Source organism: Macaca thibetana, chromosome 20 (assembly GCF_024542745.1).
Source record: "Macaca thibetana thibetana isolate TM-01 chromosome 20, ASM2454274v1, whole genome shotgun sequence".
Lineage (NCBI taxonomy): Eukaryota > Metazoa > Chordata > Mammalia > Primates > Cercopithecidae > Macaca > Macaca thibetana.
Genome location: NC_065597.1, coordinates 15,517,925 through 15,531,352, shown reverse-complemented (window position 1 = coordinate 15,531,352; position 13,428 = coordinate 15,517,925). Strand labels below are relative to the sequence as shown.

General features: G+C 43.9%; 1 protein-coding gene across 1 annotated transcript in view; it reads right to left on the bottom strand.

Moving 5' to 3' along the window:
- PKD1L3 (polycystin 1 like 3, transient receptor potential channel interacting) overlaps window positions 1–13,428 on the bottom strand; it is an 88,794-nt gene that overhangs the window by 45,561 nt on the left and 29,805 nt on the right. The window contains 3 exon segments of the mRNA XM_050772829.1: window positions 8,638–8,816; window positions 9,412–9,513; window positions 11,357–11,587. Of these exon segments, the coding sequence (XP_050628786.1) occupies window positions 8,638–8,816; window positions 9,412–9,513; window positions 11,357–11,587 (512 nt within the window).

The following is a 13,428-nucleotide window of genomic DNA, read 5'->3' as shown; positions in this document are numbered from 1 at the left end:
CAGTAAAACCCTATTTCTACTAAAAACACAAAAATTAGCTGGGTGTAGTGGCGCACGCCTGTAGTCTCAGGTACTCAGGAGGCTGAGGCACAAGAATCACTTCAACTTGGGAGGCACAGGTTGCAGTGAACCGAGATTGCACCACTGCACCCCAGCCTGGGTGACAGCACCAGACCCTGTCTCAAACAAAACAGAAAAAAAGAGCCGTAATACCTGATAGGAAGCTCTAGAGGTGACACATAATCCTGAGAATTTAACTGTAATGAATACTTATTGTTACAATATTAATTATAATTATTAATTGTAACAAGTATTTATTCAGTTCCTCTATAATCTTGGCACTGTACTAGCTGCTGAGAATAGAATATTAATAAGACAGTATCTTTATCCTTGAGGAGCATGAAATCACTGTGAGGTAAAAAAATAATAGTATTATAATCAAAGACTACATGTAGAATTAGGACTGATATAAACCAGTGGTAAGAAACTGTTAGAAAAGTAGAAAATATTACATTGGTGTAAATTTCTTTGGGTGCTTCCTCTAAAAGAGTTAAATTTTAAAATTATTTTGCTGTGATTATAAAATAACATCCATCATTCAATTTTTTCAAAATATCTAAAAGTACAATGAAGAACATTTTAAAAATTTATAATCCTGCTACCTAGAGATAACTATAATAATTTATTGGCCGGGTGTGATGGCTCACGCCTGTAATCCCAGCACTTTGGGAGGCCAAGGCAGGCAGATCACGAGGTCAGAAGGTCAAGACCATCTGGCTAACACGGTGAAACCCCGTCTCTACTAAAAATACAAAAAATTTGCTGGGCGTGGTGGCAGGCACCTGCAGTCCCAGCTACTTGACAGGCTGAGGCAGGAGAATGGCATGAATCTGGGAGGCGGAGCTTGCAGTAAGCTGAGATCGTACCACTGCACTCCAACCTGGGCAACGGAGCAAGACTCTGTCTTTAAAAAAAAAAAAACAACTTATTATACTTTAGACCTTTTCCTATACACATACTTTTCTATTATTTCATTTTTTTTGAGACGGAGTCTCGCTCTGTCCCCAGGCTAGAGTGCAGTGGCATGATCTCGGCTCACTGCAACCTCCACCTCCTGGGTTCAAGCCATTCTGCCTCAGTCTCCTGAGTAGTTGAGACTACAGACATGCACCATCACACCCAGCTAATTTTTGTATTTTTAGTAGAGACGGGGTTTCACCATGTTAGCCAGGATGGTCTTGATCTCCTGACCTCGTGATCCACCTGCCTCTGGGGTGCTGTAATTACCGGCATGAGCCACTGCTCCCGGCCTATTTTATTTTTTTGAGACAGAGTCTCACTCTGTTGCACAGGCTGGAGTGTAGTAGCGTGAACATGTCACACTGCAGCCTCCACCACCAGGCTCAATGATTATCCCACCTCAGCCTCCCAGCTATCTCAGATTAAAGGCGTGTGCCACCATGCCTGGCTATATATATTTCTGTATTTTTTGCATAAATGGGGTTTTGCCATGTTGCCCAGGCTGGTCTTGAACTCTCAGGCTCAAGCAATCTGCCCTCCTCAGCCTCCCAAAGTGCTGAGATTACAGGCGTGTGCCACCATGACTGGCCTGTGTCTGTGTGTGTATATATAAAATATGTATGTAAAATATATACATATATAAATAAAAATATATATATACACACACACACATATATTTTGAGACAGAGTCTCACCCTGTCACCCAGGCTGGAGTGCTGGAGAACAATGGTGTAATCTTGGCTCACTGCAACCTCTGCCTCCCAGGTTCAAGCAATTCTCATGCCGCAGCCACCCGAGTAGCTGGGATTACAGGCACGTGCCACCACACCCAGCTTTTTTTTTTTTTTTTTTTTTTTTTTTTTGAGACGGAGTCTTGCTCTGTTGACCGGGCTGGAGTGCAGTGGCCGAATCTCTGCTCACTGCAAGCTCCGCCTCCCGGGTTTACGCCATTCTCCTGCCTCAGCCTCCCGAGTAGCTGGGACTACAGGCGCCCGCCACCTCGCCTGGCTAGTTTTTTGTATTTTTTAGTAAAGACGGAGTTTCACCGTGTTAGCCAGGATGGTCTCGATCTCCTGACCTCGTGATCCGCCCGTCTCGGCCTCCCAAAGTGCTGGGATTACAGGCTTGAGCCACCGCGCCCGGCCCCAGCTAATTTTTTAAATCTTTAGTAGAGATGGGGTTTCACCATGTTGGCCAGGATGGTCTTGATCTCCTAACCTTGTGATCCACCTTCCTTGGCCCCCCAAAGTGTTGGGATTACAGGCGTGAGCCACCACAACCAGTCTATTTTATAACAGATAACAGAGTATCACTCTGTTGCCCAGGCTGGAGTGCAGTGCAGTAGCGCCAACTCATCACACTGCAGCCTCCACCACTGGGCTCAATGATTGTCCCACCTCAGCCTCCCGGGTATCTCAGACTACAGGCGTGTGCCACCATGGACTGTTGTGGGAAGTCAGGGACCCCGAATATAGGGATCAGCTGGAGCTGAGGCAGAAGAACATAAATTGTGAAGATTTCATGGATATTTATCAGTTCCCAAAATTCTTACTTCTATAATTTTTTACACCTGTCTTTACTGCAATCGCTGAACATAAATTGTGAAGATTTCATGGACATACCTCAGTTCCCCAAATTAATACTTTTATAATTTCTTATACCTGTCTTTACTGCAGTCTCTGAACATAAATTGTGAAGATTTCATGGACATATATCAGTTTCCAAAATTAATACTTTTATAATTTCTTACACCTGTCTTTACTGCAGTCTCTGAACATAAATTGTGAAGATTTCATGGACATTTATCACTTCCCCAATCAATACTCTTATAATTTCTTATGCCTGTCTTTAATCTCTTAATCCAATCATCTTTGTAAACTGAGGATGTACGTCACACCTCAGGACACAGTGATAATTGCGTTAACTGTATAAATTGTAAAACGTGTGTGTTTGAACAATATGAAATCAGTGCACCCTAAGAAAGAACAGAATAACAGCAATTTTCAGGGAACCAGGAAAGATAACCATAAGCTCGGACTGCCTACGGGGTCGGGCAGAATACAGCCATATTTTTCTTCTTGCAGAGAGCCTGTAAATGGATGAGTAGGAGAAATATCGCTGAATTCTTTTACCAGCAAGGAATATTAATAATTGAGACCCTGGGGAAGGAATGTATTCCTGGGGGTAGGTCTATAGACGACTGCTCTGGGAGTGTCTGTCTTATGCGATTGAGATAAGGAGTGAAATACGCCCTGACTCCTGCAGTACCCTCAGACTTACTAGGATGGGGAAATTCCAGCCTGGTAAATTCTAGTCAGACCGGTTGTCTGCTCTCGAACCCTGTTTCTTGTTAAGATGTTTATCAAGACAATGTGTGCACAACGGGACATAGGCCCTCATCAGTAATTCTAATTTTGCCTTGCCTTGTGACCTTTATTGCCCTTTGAAGCATGTGATCTTTGTGACTTACTCCCTGTTTGCACACCCCCTCCCCTTTAAAAATCCCTAATAAAAACTTGATGATTCTGTGGCTTGGGGTCGCCATCATGGTCCTACCAATATGTGATGACACCCCTAGAGGCCCAGCTGTAAAATTTCTCTTTGTACTCTTTCTCTTTATTTCTCAGACTGGCCGACACTTAGGGAAAATAGAACCTATGTTGAAATATTGGGGGATGGTTCCCCCAATAATGCCTGGTGCTATATACACACATATATACACACATATACATACACATATATACATATACACACATATATACATATACATATATACACATACATATATACATATATACATATATACACATATATACATATACATACATATATACACATATACATATACATATATACATATATAGACATATATACATGTGTATATATATGTGTGTGTATATATACACACACACATATTTTGTATTTTTTGCAGAAATGGGGTTTGGCCATGTTGCCCAGGCTGGTCTTGAACTCTTGGGCTCAAGCCATCTGCCCTCCTCAGCCTCCCAAAGTGCTGGGATTACAGGCGTGTGCCACCGTGCCTGGCCTGCATACTCTTTTTTTTTTTTTTTTTTTTTTTTTTTGAGATAGAGTCTCGTCCTGTTGCCCATGCTGGAGTGCTGGAGTGTAATGGTGTGATCTTGGCTCACTGCAACCTTCACCTCCTGGGTTCAAGCAATTCTTGTGCCTCAGCCACCAAGTAGCTGGGATTATAGGCATGTGACACCACGCCTGGCTAATTTTCATCTTTAGTAGAGATGGGGTTCCACTATGTTGGCCAGGCTAGTCTTGAACTCCTGACCTCATGATCCGCCTGCCTCAGCCTACCAAAGTGCTGGGATTACAGGCATGTGTCATCGTGCCTGGCCACTTTTTTCTAATCAACTTTATCGTAGTATGAAGTTTATACGTGATAAAATGTAGCCATTTAAAATGTACAGTTCAATGCATTTTTTCCCTCTTTTGCAGCTGTGACAAACTTTAACCAATTCAATACCCATAATTTGGAATTCTCATTTGGATTTGACCAAGTCAGGTAGAGTCGGTCAAATCTGACAGGACAAAGACTGGAACAAACAACAACAACAAAAACCCAAAACTATGATCACCGAGTGCTCTAATGGTCAGCAGAAATTAAGACCAGCTGGTTGTTAATCTTAACTTGAGCCAAGGCAAAACTCCAATTCAGCTACTTACCTAGGGATAGGTCTCAGGCTGAATACTGCTCTCTACTACCCTAGAAGCAGGAAAAAACTCAAATTCGCCTTCCCTGTTAGAAGTGAGCTCAAACTCTAGAAAGCAGTTACCTGCCTCCCATCGTCATGAAGGCAGGAAAACTTGCTTTCCTTGTTGGAAGCAAGCAAACTCCAGAAAAAGGAGTTGTACAGCAAAATAAACTTTAGATCTCGACCAAATTTTGGGGGATCAGGGATTCTCTGGAGGGGGTGCTTCCAGGCCTCAGCAAATTGTCCTATTGGCTTGAGTCATAAAGGTAGCTCAAGCTGGCACCAAGCACCGATAGATTTGTCAAAGGTTAGGGCACCTCCAACTTAGAATCCCTTCGTGGTTACCAAAATGTGAACCCTGAATATCTGAGACAGGTCCCAGTCAATCTAGAAAGTTTATTTTGCCTAGGTTAAGGATGTGTACCTGTGACAGCCTCAGGAGGTCCTGATAACACGTGCCCCTAAAATGCATTTTTTTTTTTTTTTTTTTTTTTGATATGGAGTCTCACTCTGTCACACAGGCTGGAGTATAGTGGCATGATCTTGGCTCATTGTAACCTCTGCCTCCCGGGTTCAAGTGATTCTCCATCAGCCTCCCAAGTAGCTGGGACTACAGGCACGAGCCACCATGCCTGACTAATTTTTGTATTTTTAGTAGAGACGGGGTTTCACCATGTTGTAGCCAGGATGGTTTCGATCTCCTGACCTTGTGATCCGCCCGCCCTGGCCTCCCAAAGTGCTGGGATTACAGGCATGAGCCACCATGCCTGGCCAGTTCAATGCATTTTGACAAACATTTATACACCAGCACCATCAAAATATCACCCCCAAAAGTTCCCTATCCCTCCTTCCAGTCACCTCCTGCCCCCTCACTCCTGGCCCTAGGAGAACAATGATCTGCTGTCCTCCATCTTTATAGAATAGTTAGCCTTTTACGGAATTTCACATGTGTGGAATCATATGCTATATATATATATATATATTTTTTTTTTTTTTCTTTTGAGACAGGGTCTCGCTCTGTTGCCCAGGCTGGAGTGTAGTGGTGTGATGTTGGCTCACTGCAACCTCCGCCTCTTGGGCTCAAGTGATTCTCCCGCCTCAGCTCCCCAAGTAGCTGGGAGTATAGGCATGAGCCACCACTCCCAGCTAATATTTGTATTTTTTTGTAGAGACGGAATTTCACCATGTTGCCCAGGCTGGTCTCAAACTCCTGACCTCAAGTGATCTAACTACCTTGGCCTCCCGAAGTGCTGAGATGAGAGGTGTGAGCCACGGTGTCTGGCCTATACATTCTTTCTGTACAGCTTCTTTCACTAAGCATAATTTTAAAAAATTCATCCATGTAGTTATATGTAACAATAGTTTCTTTTCTTTTTTTTTTTTTTTTTGAGACGGAGTCTCGCTCTGCCGCCCAGGCTGGAGTGCAGTGGCTGGATCTCAGCTCACTGCAAGCTCCGCCTCCCGGGTTTACGCCATTCTCCTGCCTCAGCCTCCTGAGTAGGTGGGACTACAGGCGCCCACCACCTCGCCCGGCTAGTTTTTTGTATTTTTAGTAGAGACGGGGTTTCACCATATTAGCCAGGATGGTCTCGATCTCCTGACGTCGTGATCCGCCCGTCTCGGCCTCCCAAAGTGCTGGGATTACAGGCTTGAGCTACCGCGCCCGGCCAGTTTCCTTTTCGTTGAGTAGTATTGCATTGAATGAATATACTAACATTTGTTTATTCATTCGATAGACATTTGTGATGTTTTGAGTTTTGGGCTATTAATAAAGCTGCTATGAACATATGTGTACAGATCTTGCAGTGGACACACGTTTTTGTTGATCTTGGGTAAATACCTGTAAGTGCGATTTCTGGGTTACATGGTCAGTGTATGTTTAACTTCACAAGAAACTGGCAAGCTGTTCTCTGGAGTGGCCATACCATTTTACACTCTCACTAGGGGTGTGTGAGAGTTTTAGTTGCTCCCCATTCTTCTCTAAACTTGGTTTTGTGAGAATTTTTTTTTTTGGAGACACTCTCACTCTGTTGCCAGGTTGGAGTGTGGTGGCACCATCCCAGCTCACTGCAATCTTCACCTCCCAGGTTCAAACAATTCTCCTGCCTCAGCCTCCCCAGTAGTTGGGATTACAGGCATTTGCCACCACACCCGGCTAATTTTTGTATTTTTAGTAGAGACAGGATTTCACCATGTTGGTCAGGCTGGTCTCGAACTCCTGACCTCAAGTGATCTGCCCGCCTTGGCCTTCCAAAGTGCTGGGATGACAGGCGTGAGCCACTGCATCCGGTCTTTTGTGAGAATTTTTAATTTAAGCCATTCTGATGGGTGGCTAGTGCTCTACCATTTTCATTTACTGATGACTAATCACGTTGAACATCTTTTCAAGTGCTTCCTATACATTATTCACCTTTTTAAATAAAACTGGAAGGATGGTTTACAAGGTGATTTGTGCATACTGGAACAGAACGGAAGCAGCAAGAAAGTTATTAGGCTCTACTGGCCCAGTGGCTGGTATATCTAGCCTAGGGGGAAAAATGTATTTTGCTAATAAATTTAGGCAAAATTTTGCTCTTTGCAGGTGGGCAACATTTAGCAACAGATTGAGTGCCTGAGCCTTAAGACTCCACTTTATTTTTCTCTTTTTTCCTAACTCCAAGGAACCAGTAATCTTCGTTCTTAATTAATTGCATCATCTACTTTCTGTAGTACCTCTCCTAATTCTGGGTGCTGCTGAAGGAAGATGCTGAATCATTCAAACCTAACATATGTTAGGTTCAAGGAGTTTATCATCATCTAGTTATTTCTCTAACTCCTCAGGCACATCTCATACAGTAATTCTATCCTTTCTCCTTCCTTAAGATCTTGACTTTTTTTTTTCCTTCCCCCTGAGACAGGGTCTTGCTGTTACCCAGGCTGGTGTGCAGTGGTGCAGATATACTCGCTGCAGCTTCAACCTCCGAGGCTCAAGTGATCCTCCTACTTCAGCCTCCTGAGTAGCTGGGATTATAGGTGCACACCACCATGCCTGGCAAATATTTTTTTTTTTTTTTGTAGAGCCAGGGTCTTCCTATGTTGCTAAGGCTGTTCTCAAACTCCTGGCCTCAAGTGATCCTCCTGCCTTGGCCTCCCAAAATATAAGGATTACAGGTGTGAGCCGCTACGCCCTGTCCTTAAGTTTTTTTTTTTTTTTTTTTTTTTTTTTTGGAACGGAGTCTCGCTCTGTCGCCCAGGCTGGAGTGCAGTGGCCAGATCTCAGCTCACTGCAAGCTCCGCCTCCCGGGTTTACGCCATTCTCCTGCCTCAGTCTCCCGAGTAGCTGGGACCACAGGCGCCGCCACCTCGCCCGGCTAATTTTTTGTGTTTTTAGTAGAGACGGGGTTTCGCCGTGTTAGCCAGGATGGTCTCGATCTCCTGACCTTGTGATCCGCCCGTCTCGGCCTCCCAAAGTGCTGGGATTACAGGCTTGAGCCACCGCGCCCGGCCAAGTTCTTAAGTTTGACTCAAAGTTTGACTGTCAGTAGATAGTTGTTTACTAAAGTTAGTCTTTAAGGATATTTTTTTCATATTTACAAATACTTTTAATTTGTGGCACTTTCAGGCAATATTTCATTGGTGTTATTTGCTGTTCACAATCATGACATTTAATGAAAATAAAATTAGAGAAAACAAAGCATCTATTACTCTACTATCCCAAAAAAAATGATATTGTTAATCTCTCACACTTCTTTCCAGGGCTTATTCTTTGTAGATAGCTTTAAAACTGAAATCTAATAGTCGTTTGTTACTATTTAGGGCTCAAAGCTTTACTGTGATTTATTGTGGTGATCTTCCTTCTTCTCTCTTGGATCCACAAAGCAGCAGCAACAGCCAACAGGACATAAGTACTCACCAGGAGGGACTGATGCCAGAATTGTCATGCCAGAGCCGAAGGCTGTGCAGGTCCCCTAAAGAGGACCGAGTGGTGAGAAGGAAGACATCCAGGCCCCCTCGTTCAAAGACTGTCTTCTGGGGATCACAGAGATGATGGGGCTCACTCCGTCCCTCTGATCCATAGAGGGTGATGACAACCTACCATGAGACAGGGAAAGATAAAACAGAGGGAATTTTAACACGATTCTTTGGGTTTATCCCTAAGGAGAGAGATGAAGACATAGAAAACTGTATTTAGACCAAGTCTTTCGGATCTTAGACAAGCATAGAGAATTCTTCATACACACAGTATTTTTTTTTTTTCTGACACGAAGTCTTGCTCTGTCACCCAGGCTGGAGTACAGTGGCGTGATCTTGGCTCACTGCAACCTCCGCCTCCTGAGTTGAAGCAATTCTTGTGCCTCAACCTCCTGTGTAGCTGTGATTACAGGCATGGGCCATCACGCTCAGCTAATTTCTGTATTTTTAGTAGAGAAGGGGTTTCACCTTGTTGGCCAGGCTGGTCTCAAACTCCTGACCTTAGGTGACCTCCCCATCTTGGCCTCCCAAAGTGTTGGGATTACAGGTGTGAGCCCCCATGCATGGCCCGCATGTACAGTTTAGAACTAGAAAATACCAATCTCTGATCGCTTTTAAAGTGCTATTGGTTGCCAGGATATCACCAGCTCAGAGTGTGTCTCATGTGGCAGAAGACACAAAGCAAGAACAAGTGAAGAACATTTATTTCATTAACCTTAGCTGTTGTAGCAGCCCTTCTTCGATATCCGGTGTAGACCTGAATAAGGTAGTGAAACTGAGCGCTGGGGTCATTATCAGCCAGGACAGTAACCTTCACCTGCAAGAAAAGCAGAACCAAGCAACTTACTAGGCCTCCACGTAGAATAGCTTCCGCCTCCTCCAACTGAGGAGCAGGAGGATGCACTCTGGCAGGTGTGGCAGCCCTACAGAAAGCAGGGCTGAGGTGTGGGCAGCAGACAGACACGTGAGCAGACCTAAGCCACTAAAGTGGGGATGAGGCCTGAACCTCCAGGGCCTGTATCTCTCAAGTGAAATAGTCATAGAATCACCCAATCAGGTCTTAAGCCTCTAAATCCTTGCACCTCTCTCCCACTTAGGTACCAGATAACAGAGAATACCCGGCTAAATTTGCATTTCAGATAAACTATGAATAATTTGGGGCATGCTTACACTAAAGATGAACTATGTATTTAAAATACAAATTTAACTAGGTAGCCTGTACTTTTGTTTACTAACGCGGACAACCCTACACCCAGGGCAACAAGAAATGAACACTTAGCGTATTCTAGAATTTCCAAGTGCAAGAAAACATAGGAAGAACAAACACATGGAAAGAAGAGGCTGTCAAAAGATTTTTGTTTTAAAAAACATACCATATAAGTTTCTTGTATATAGTTACATTTTCATTTTTATTTTTTGAGATGGAGCCTTGCTATGTTGCCCAGGCTGGAGTGCAATGTTGTATTCTTAGCTCACTGCAACCTCTGCCTCCCAGGTTCAAGTGATCCTCCCACCTCAGCCTCCTGAGTGGCTGGGACTACAGACATGCGCCACCATGGCCGGTTAATTTTTGGATTTTTAGTAGAGACGGGGTTTCACCACGTTGACCAGGCTGGTCTTGAACTCTTGAACTCAAGTGATACACCCACCTCGGCCTCCCAAAGTGCTGGGATTACAGGCGTGAGCCACCTCACCCAGTCAGTTACATTAAATTATAATTTGATTTATATGTAACTTTTTTTTTTTTTTTGAGACAGAGTCTCACTCTGTCAGTCAGGCTGGAGTGCAGTGGCATGATCTTGGCTCACTGCAACCTCTGTCTCCCAGGCTCAAGCGATTCTCCTGCCTCAGCCTCCCAAGTAGCTGGGATTACAGGTTCGCGCCACCACACCTGGCTAATTTTTGTATTTTTAGTAGAGATGGGGTTTCACCATGTTGGCCAGGCTGGTCTCGAACTCCTGACCTCAGGTGATCCACCTGCCTCGGCCTCTGAAAGTGCTGGGATTACAGGTGTGAGCCACTGCATGTGGCCAATTTACATATAACTTTCATATCCAATGTATAAAGTAAGATAAACTTGCATTTGACTTTAGTTAAGCTCTCTAGGTCTTTTGTTTTCCTTTTTGGAGACTAGGTCTCTGTTGCCCAGGCTGGAGTAAAGTGGCACGATAGCTCACTGCAGCCTCAACGATTCTGGCCTCAAGTGATCTTCCCACCTCAGCTACCCAAGTAGCTGGAACTACAAGCATGCACCACCATGCCTGGCTCATTTTGTTTTTAATTTTTAATAGAGACAAGGTCTTGCTATGGTGCCCAGGCTTGCCTTCAACTCCTGAGTTCAAGTGATCCTCCTGCCCTGGCCTCCCAAAATGTTGGAATTACAGGCATGAGCCACTGCACCTGGCTAGCATTTTCTTTTGGCTCATTCCTGTCCTAGAAGGAGTCCCACAAGGGTCCAATCTTGGAACCAAAGGAAACAAAAATAGAGAAAAGGTTCTTAGGTCTTCAGACAGTAGACATGAAGATAAACATAAGAAAAGTTCCACTTGAATTTCTATGCCTCCCAGTACCAGGCTTTGACAAAGGTGTGTTTTTTCCCCCATCTTATTTAATTACTCAAGACCATCATGGCAAATCTGTTGAACCCAAAGTCTCGTTACCTTCTGCTTATCTGCTTGATCCTTTTTCCAAGCCCACACAACTGTGATCACATAGAATCCTAAAAGGCCAGCCAGCAGTGACACCCCAACAGGATTGTTGGTCACGCGAAGGAACAGTTCAACCGTGTCTTCAACATTCACGGTCCTGGGCACGACAAAGAAGTCGCTGGCAAAGAAGGTCAGGTGGTTACAGAGACACTGTGTCCTCAGAATTGTGCTCTGTGGCCCAACCTGGAATTAGAATCAAGACATTGATTCTAGTTGGACAGAGTGCTAAGGAGGGGACAGACATAAAACAAACACCAGCAATTTAGAGATGGAAAGAGGTGCCTGGATCTCTCATTCACCGCTGGTGATGACGTAAATTAGTATAACCAATATGGAAAGCAATTTAGCAACATCTAGTACAGCTGAAGAAGCACAAACTCTTCGAATCCTGCAATTCCAGTTCTGAGTGTATATATGTTCTAGGGGAACTGTGCACATGTGTATAAAGATATGCGAAAAGGAATGTTTTGTCACCCTTGTTGATAATTATCAAAAATAGGAAACAACTTATATATTCAATAACAGAACATACAAATTAACGGTACATAAGTAAGCAGAGGCAAACTGATGGAATTCTATACAGCAGTTAAAAATGAATGAATTAGCCAGGTGCAGAGGCTCACATCTGTAATTCCAGCACTTTGAGAGGCTGAGGCAGGTGGATCACCTGAGGCTAGGAGTTTGAGACCAGCCTGGACAACATGGTGAAACCCCATCTTTACTAAAAATATAAAAAATTAGCCAGGCGTGGTGATGGGCGCCTGTAGTCCCAGCTACTTGGGAGGCTAAGGCAGGAGAATTGCTTGAACCTGGGAGGCAGAGGTTGCAGTGAGCCGAGGCCACAGCACTGCATTCCACCCTGGGTGACAGAACAAGACTGTCTCCAAAACAAATAAAATTTTAAAAAATGGGTGAATTAGAGGTAGATGTATCAACATGGATAAATGCTGAGTGAATAAAACAAGAGATATGTACAGTATAATGCCACTTGCACAAAGCCTAAGAAGCATGCAAAACACTTATTTATCTATTCATTGTCAGTTTCCCTCTCCAGAATGTCAGTTCATGAGGATATTGTCTTGTTCACTGCTGTATCTCTAGTTCCTAGACTTGGGCATGGCACGTAGAAGACACTCAATAAATATTTGCTGAAAGAATGAATTCCCCCCTCAAATTCAGGCCAGTAGTTACCCTTTGGTGGAAGGGAAGGAAGGAGAGAGAGACTAGAGAGGGCTACACAGAGGGCTTTAATTATTCCTGAGTGTTTTATTATTTAAGAAAATCTGAAGCAGAGAAAAATACTAACTTTGATAAAGCTGAATGTGCATTCAATGTTTTTTATTATTCCGTACTTTCCATATGTTAGAACATTTCTGCATATTTAAAAATATGTCAATAGGTGATTACATGGAAGCTACCAATTCTGTGTTTGGTTTCGTGGATGAGAAGCCTCCAGTATTGTCATTATGACTACTTCTTTCCATGGCACAGGGTTAAGTCCTGGAGGCCCAAGCTAGTCCACCTTGGGAAGAACTCTTGTGCTGTACTTGGGGCAGGTCAATTCCTTTCATGGTGTCCAAGCACTTCAAAGAGCTTCAAGGAAGTGGGAAATATCCAATGCCTTCTGCAATCAACAGGTGTGTGCTGAGAGAGGAGAAAAGCTCTCAAGCTACTCTTCTCAAAGTATGGTTTGCCTAACAAGCAGCACTGGGACAGCTGGGAGCTTGTTAGAAAGGCTTGACCACAGCTACTGCTTCAGAATCTACATTTTAACAAGCTATTTATAGATTTGCTTGATAGCCATTGTCCAGCTATGACTGCCTGAGGCTTATGAATGGTGCAGATACCTTCCTAAGAATCCTCTTTCTCTCAGGCCTGTAATTCCAGCACTCTAGGAGGCCAAGGCAGGCGGATCACCTGAGGTCGGGAGTCTGAGACCAGCCTGACTAACACGGAGAAACCCCATCTCTACTAATTGTCCCTGTTTGCAGATGACATGATTGTATATTTAGAAAATCCCATGG